Here is a 7,902-nt window from a genome sequence, read left to right as displayed (position 1 = left end):
TCCAACGACAGCTGCACTACTGTTCATTTTACTACGGAAATTGACAATGACATCAGCGACGCTTTCTGTAGCGGTAGTGCAGCTGCAGTTAGAAATGGAATGTTACCATTACTCTATCTAACGTAAGCGTGACATTGGTTGCCCGAATTGCGCTGTAATGGCTCCTCTACACGATGGGCCAGCGCCGGCCACTCCAAGGGACGCAGCCATGCGGTAGAATGTGATAGCAATATCACTTGCTCCCTCTAACGCATAAATGCGTCCCTTGGAGTGACCGGCGCTGGGCCATCGTGTAGAGAAGCCATAAAAGAGAACTAGGTGATATCTAAACTATAAGTATCTAGAAGTAAAGTAAAGAGAACTAGGTGATATCTAAACAATAAGTATCTAGAATGAATCTAGTACGAGTACTACGTGTCGTCTCTTGTGAATATCTTGAAGTTCGAATAAGGCAGACAGTTCACTTTTATAATTTCAGCCAAATTTCAGCCCATTTGTGTTCAAAAATTTAGAATGGCAAATGAATGGTTGACCTTTGATATAAAGAAAGACAGAAAGAAAGAAAGAAGATACAATTATTTAACACCACAACTTATTATATATAGAAAACAAAGACATACTTACGGACATAAAAAAATATTGAACGCTAAAATGACCCCACTCACCATAATGCCGCGGCAATTGGTGGCGCTGGTTTTCAGTGGAGACCTGCCTTATAACTATGAGACAACAACACATACGCCAGCGACACACAAAAAAAAACAGACATAAAAATGAAAGACACTATTATTATTATACATACTGAACAACAACAAAAGAAAAGGACAAAAAAATGTAGGGGCCAAAATGAAATCAATTGGAGTGAAAACTTCAAAAACGTTTTGCGTGGTTATTTTAGTCATCTTGATGTCTTTGACTATTATATCGCGAGAAGCTTTTTTGATATTCTTTGAAAGATTTATGTGTCATTGTTTATACTTGGGATCGTTAGGATTTGGGGTATTAGACCACCAGAACTCTCCGGGTTCTTTGCCTATCACAAGTGACGATAAAGATCTTCTTATGACCCCGTTCCTCTATAAATCTGTGAATGACATGAAAATGGTTTACCACTCGAAAGGAATCACATTGAAATCTATCCGAGTGATAACTGCAGAAACTACCTGGTTGGTACTTTAGTCACCTTGAACTTTTTAACTTTTATAAAGCCATTAGTGCCATTGATAATTTTTGGAAAGTTCTGTTGCTAATTGTTTAATAGGTACTTTGGATCTTTAAGATTTCTGTGTACTTTCTGGGTTCTTTTTCCTGTCGCAAGTGACCCTGATATCCTTATTATTAACCCACTTTTGCTGTGTGATTCGTGAATGGCATGCATATTTATTCCCTTTAGTTGAAACCACAATGAACTCTATTCGAGTGATCACTCCAGAAACTACTTGTACGGTTACTTTTTTCACCACGAGCGCTATAATTTTTAATTTTTTTTATTAGTTTGTTGATATTTTTTGAAAGATTCTATTGCTAATTCCTTATACTTAGGATCCTTAGGATTTCGGGTTTCTAAGCCACCTGGTTCATTTTCTGGTTCACCATTCGCTATCTTGCAGGTTAATTTAGCGATCATTGCTGGATTTTTGAGTGACCGTGATGCTTCCGTAATCAAACTAGTACATTTATACTCATTCTTGACTGTAATCACATTGATTTCAAGGATAATGTTTATTTTAGCATGTATTGATATTTTTGCTTTGCCCACAGATATTTCCTTTACATCTGTTTTTTTAAAAGGCTTACGGCCACGGCTTTCAAATAAGGAATCAAGACATAGTCGTGCTAAGTCTAGATAATTAAAATTTTTTGTCTCTCGATATTTCTTAGGTGGACGAAACCTTCTGGAACTTAACTTTTCAATAAACAGCGAATCACATTTATGAGTTACATGTTTTACATCCTTCCATTGTTGTTCCCGTACACTGAAGTCACATGTTGTCGATTGGCCACTAACCAGGAATAATCGGAGTTTTATTTTAGTGATGATTCCTGAAACCACCTGTGTCGTAACTTTAATGACTGTCACATTTCTTTTGTCTTGGTCTCTGACATTGAGATAGGAATGTACTAGTTCATTAGCCATTTCTTGATATTTAGGGTCATTTGCATCTTGCTCTTGTGCTCCTCCTATTATTCTGTTTGTCTCGCCGCCGTAGCAGACCTGAAACACCATTTTGTAGTTCGTATTAAGAAGAAATAGTCACAAATAGGTTTGCGGCCATACAAGGTCTCATACACACGTTCCTAATTTAGTAAAGCCTGTATAAGAGCAAAGGACCATTCGTTCCATACATTAACTCTATGAGCGGTTAAAATCATGTATTGAGGCGTGATATGTGCCAGACTACTGATTAATTTGAAATTTGTTTTTATTTGTATTGTCTAAGTATTTTTTATATGTATTTTCATTTGTTTTTGCAATTTTGCAATGCCTTTGCTAGTAACATGCTGTGTAAAGCTTGTTTTAATATCTTTCAGAGCATGACAAATAAAAAATATTTATAAAATGCTGAAAAACGTTATTTCACAACACAAAATTGCCCAATATTTATTTATATATTTTTTGGTATTTATAAAGAAATTTGGTATTTGCTTACCCCACTCCAGATAAGTAGAAAAACAAAAATATAATCATGCATTTTTATTCCCATTCTTATCTATTTCACAGTGATCCGTGATTGTGGACAAAGTGTTATGGGTGATTATATCTATAGGTATTTTTAATTTATAAAGATTTGCGAATGAAATCCGCATTTATATTCGGCATATCGGTACAGGTAAGTACTAAATAAAACAAATCATAGGTAATTACTTTTTAATTAGTAACCTGCGACGGTCATAGTAAATTTGATACCCTTAAGTGCTTATGCTTTTTCTGAATTAGCCATCATATTTACTCATTCGTTTTTAGGATTCCGTAGTAAACTAAAGAAACAAGACTTATGGTTTCGATTTATCCGTTATATAGGTAGGTACCTATAGTTTGTACCCGTCACATCTGTACTAAAATCAGTTGAAGACGAAAAGCAGAGAAAATATTCCACGGCCTGTGAAATGCGACATGCAACGTTCACACCACTTCTAACACCTGTTGACAGCGTATATGCACTAGATATGAGCGCCGCGCCGGCGCGCCGCCGCCGCCGACGAAATTTTCGCGCCGCCGCCGCCGACGCTGCGCTATCGGCGTGGCATCGGCGTGACCTTGGTAGATACTAACTACTTTCAGAATCAGATTTTATCTAGTTTAGATCTTTAACGGCACCACTCTGAATAGCTTATAGACATTTAAAAGGTAGTTTAGGTCCATATCATCATCATCTCAGCCATAAGACATCCACTGCTGAACAAAGGCCTCCCGCTTGGACCTCCATTCGTACTGGTTGGAAGCGACCCGCATCCAGCGTCTTCCGGCGGCCTTAACAAGGTCGTCCGTCCATCTTGTGGGTGGAGGTCCATATAATTCAAAAATATCGAAGGTAAATTCAAACTTTTCTGTCTGGTAACCGCGCTACTAGTCTTAGGACAACGAAATTACAAATTTTGCCAGCTGGTTAGGTACCGTAACATCGGGGTACTTTAGCCCATGGGGGTTACTTTGTCCCAAAACGAAAAAAAGATTGAACTTCCCGTCACGCTGCACGTCAGGACATATCGATGTATTTCGCGCTATTCATCGATAGATGACCGTATGGGGCGGTGGGTAGAAACAGTTTCACGTTAACAACGCTGATTGGTCAGTCCATAATTTCGGTCACAAGTTGTTACCTATAAACTACGCGATTCTATAATGTGCAAACTTTTTCTCGAAACAAAGAAAGCAAATAAGATTAAGTGTTTGATTGTTATTAATCGTAACAGATATGTATCTAGAATCCTAATGTGATATAAATCATAGAATTTAGGACATTATTGTAAGAAGTATATGTTATTGAAAATCAAAGTATTCTTTGGTTATCGTTTTCGGGTTTCTTTGACCCATGGGAAAACATTTCCTTCAGAGAGAACAGCGACGCAGATATAGTCTCACTTCATCTACTGAAGCTCTCATAACGGCACGAGATCAATCTGCTAACAAAGAAGACAATTTACTATTGACGCAGGTTATAAATCGCGATCCCAGGAACAGCAGCCAGTGGTTCGTCCTGTGCTGGAGCACTGGATGAACCACAGGCTCAGGTTTCAAAGACAGATTCTCTAGATTGTAATGGAATTAATGAAAACAAAGATAAAGAACATCTGCCGCATAAGTTTAATATCTTATAAAATGATTATCAATTTTTAAGACTGATTAGTTACAGTCGACTGTTAACTAGGTGCCTACCTAGTAAAATAATTCTATAGGAAAACTAATTTTTCATATGATAATTATAGTTATACACGTTAACTATTTCTAATGATTATGATCGATAAGTTTAGAAGGTTTTTCTGATTGTTTTGGCAAATAATAATAATAATAATAACCCCGCGGGGGCAGCTTGTGGCGAGCTGACGGTGAGTGGCGACACCGCGGACCCCTATTCCAGAGGGCCCTGTCATCTGGCCCTCGCCTCTGTGCTTGCCTTGATTGGCCGGCCAGAGTGGAGTCGCAAGAGCGGGACCTATGCTCCAGGTTGGAAGTGTAAAATGTCATAACGCCGGCGGCCCTTGAACGGATTACCGGGATCTGGCTACCGCAGACTCACCTCTCGACAACCTCACAGCCACTCCAAAGTGTTGCCCTGTTGTCGCACCGTGCGTGCGGCCATTGCGGGGCCCACTCAATGAGTTGGCGAGTCACCACCTGTCTGATACAATTTTGAGACTGATTGTCACGGCAGGTGTCCGCTAGTCTCTCCCATAGCCCATTATCCAGTCCATCCAACTTTCAAATCTATAGCCCATGACCTTAGTTCCCATCGCAGCACAAAAGTGCTGCACTGCAATAGTCTTTGCACCTGGCGGGGACCATCTCCGGATGTATCACATTGTGCGTTCGGGGATGGTATCCGCCACGTGTATCCCTTGCTTTTAGATTAAAGTGTCTTAAAGGGCCTCTGCGCTGTTGGCTTCGGCCCCACGTACGCCTCCCAAAGGTCCGGGACCCCATGGTCCCGAGATATGGAAAAGACATACAAATAATAATAATAATATTCTTTATTGTGCACAATGATTGAATACAGCAAATTAACAAACATAAAAAAAAAACTAAGCAACAACAGGCGGTCTTATCGCTAAAGAGCGATCTCTTCCAGACAACCTTCGGGTAGTAGAAATTATCGAAGGGAAGAAATAAGTATAAGGGTAGCAAAAAATAAATGAAGTGCAAGAACAGGAAAAAAATAAAACCAGCACAACTAAATATATAACAATATGAATACATACATTAATAAGATATATAGCTAAATAAATAAATATATAAATAAATACATATATACATAAATATATCACACAACACAGAATCAGACAGACAGACATAATCTAATTATTAACGAGTTTGAGGAAGTGACAGATAGTGAATTTTGAGTTGAGACATAAAAATGAAAGACACTATTATTATTATACATACTGAACAACAACAAAAGAAAAGGACAAAAAAATGTAGGGGCCAAAATGAAATCAATTGGAGTGAAAACTTCAAAAACGTTTTGCGTGGTTATTTTAGTCATCTTGATGTCTTTGACTATTATATCGCGAGAAGCTTTTTTGATATTCTTTGAAAGATTTATGTGTCATTGTTTATACTTGGGATCGTTAGGATTTGGGGTATTAGACCACCAGAACTCTCCGGGTTCTTTGCCTATCACAAGTGACGATAAAGATCTTCTTATGACCCCGTTCCTCTATAAATCTGTGAATGACATGAAAATGGTTTACCACTCGAAAGGAATCACATTGAAATCTATCCGAGTGATAACTGCAGAAACTACCTGGTTGGTACTTTAGTCACCTTGAACTTTTTAACTTTTATAAAGCCATTAGTGCCATTGATAATTTTTGGAAAGTTCTGTTGCTAATTGTTTAATAGGTACTTTGGATCTTTAAGATTTCTGTGTACTTTCTGGGTTCTTTTTCCTGTCGCAAGTGACCCTGATATCCTTATTATTAACCCACTTTTGCTGTGTGATTCGTGAATGGCATGCATATTTATTCCCTTTAGTTGAAACCACAATGAACTCTATTCGAGTGATCACTCCAGAAACTACTTGTACGGTTACTTTTTTCACCACGAGCGCTATAATTTTTAATTTTTTTTTATTAGTTTGTTGATATTTTTTGAAAGATTCTATTGCTAATTCCTTATACTTAGGATCCTTAGGATTTCGGGTTTCTAAGCCACCTGGTTCATTTTCTGGTTCACCATTCGCTATCTTGCAGGTTAATTTAGCGATCATTGCTGGATTTTTGAGTGACCGTGATGCTTCCGTAATCAAACTAGTACATTTATACTCATTCTTGACTGTAATCACATTGATTTCAAGGATAATGTTTATTTTAGCATGTATTGATATTTTTGCTTTGCCCACAGATATTTCCTTTACATCTGTTTTTTTAAAAGGCTTACGGCCACGGCTTTCAAATAAGGAATCAAGACATAGTCGTGCTAAGTCTAGATAATTAAAATTTTTTGTCTCTCGATATTTCTTAGGTGGACGAAACCTTCTGGAACTTAACTTTTCAATAAACAGCGAATCACATTTATGAGTTACATGTTTTACATCCTTCCATTGTTGTTCCCGTACACTGAAGTCACATGTTGTCGATTGGCCACTAACCAGGAATAATCGGAGTTTTATTTTAGTGATGATTCCTGAAACCACCTGTGTCGTAACTTTAATGACTGTCACATTTCTTTTGTCTTGGTCTCTGACATTGAGATAGGAATGTACTAGTTCATTAGCCATTTCTTGATATTTAGGGTCATTTGCATCTTGCTCTTGTGCTCCTCCTATTATTCTGTTTGTCTCGCCGCCGTAGCAGACCTGAAACACCATTTTGTAGTTCGTATTAAGAAGAAATAGTCACAAATAGGTTTGCGGCCATACAAGGTCTCATACACACGTTCCTAATTTAGTAAAGCCTGTATAAGAGCAAAGGACCATTCGTTCCATACATTAACTCTATGAGCGGTTAAAATCATGTATTGAGGCGTGATATGTGCCAGACTACTGATTAATTTGAAATTTGTTTTTATTTGTATTGTCTAAGTATTTTTTATATGTATTTTCATTTGTTTTTGCAATTTTGCAATGCCTTTGCTAGTAACATGCTGTGTAAAGCTTGTTTTAATATCTTTCAGAGCATGACAAATAAAAAATATTTATAAAATGCTGAAAAACGTTATTTCACAACACAAAATTGCCCAATATTTATTTATATATTTTTTGGTATTTATAAAGAAATTTGGTATTTGCTTACCCCACTCCAGATAAGTAGAAAAACAAAAATATAATCATGCATTTTTATTCCCATTCTTATCTATTTCACAGTGATCCGTGATTGTGGACAAAGTGTTATGGGTGATTATATCTATAGGTATTTTTAATTTATAAAGATTTGCGAATGAAATCCGCATTTATATTCGGCATATCGGTACAGGTAAGTACTAAATAAAACAAATCATAGGTAATTACTTTTTAATTAGTAACCTGCGACGGTCATAGTAAATTTGATACCCTTAAGTGCTTATGCTTTTTCTGAATTAGCCATCATATTTACTCATTCGTTTTTAGGATTCCGTAGTAAACTAAAGAAACAAGACTTATGGTTTCGATTTATCCGTTATATAGGTAGGTACCTATAGTTTGTACCCGTCACATCTGTACTAAAATCAGTTGAAGACGAAAAGCAGAGAAAATATTCCACGGC

General features: G+C 37.2%; 1 protein-coding gene across 1 annotated transcript; it reads right to left on the bottom strand.

The window, feature by feature from the left end:
• Window positions 1-6,074: 6,074 nt before the first annotated feature.
• On the bottom strand, window positions 6,075-7,544 carry LOC134673592 (uncharacterized). The gene is made up of 2 exons (XM_063531590.1): window positions 7,453-7,544; window positions 6,075-7,016 (listed from the first exon to the last, which is right to left on the bottom strand). Exons 1-2 carry the CDS (start codon window positions 7,504-7,506, stop codon window positions 6,075-6,077), a joined length of 996 nt encoding a protein of 331 aa, XP_063387660.1. The 5' UTR covers window positions 7,507-7,544.
• Window positions 7,545-7,902: the final 358 nt, after the last annotated feature.

Source organism: Cydia fagiglandana, chromosome 18, assembly GCF_963556715.1.
Source record: "Cydia fagiglandana chromosome 18, ilCydFagi1.1, whole genome shotgun sequence".
Lineage (NCBI taxonomy): Eukaryota > Metazoa > Arthropoda > Insecta > Lepidoptera > Tortricidae > Cydia > Cydia fagiglandana.
The sequence above is the reverse complement of the archived record's forward strand: the minus strand, read 5'-3'. Positions and strand labels throughout refer to the sequence as shown.

Excerpts from the sequence above, each read along its gene's own strand:
- LOC134673592 (XM_063531590.1), bottom strand. The coding sequence starts at position 7,506 with ATGGGAATAAAAATGCATGATTATATTTTTGTTTTTCTACTTATCTGG. Across the intron at positions 7,017-7,452 it reads TTCTACTTATCTGGAGTGGG|GTCTGCTACGGCGGCGAGAC; the intron begins GTAAGCAAATAC and ends ATGGTGTTTCAG.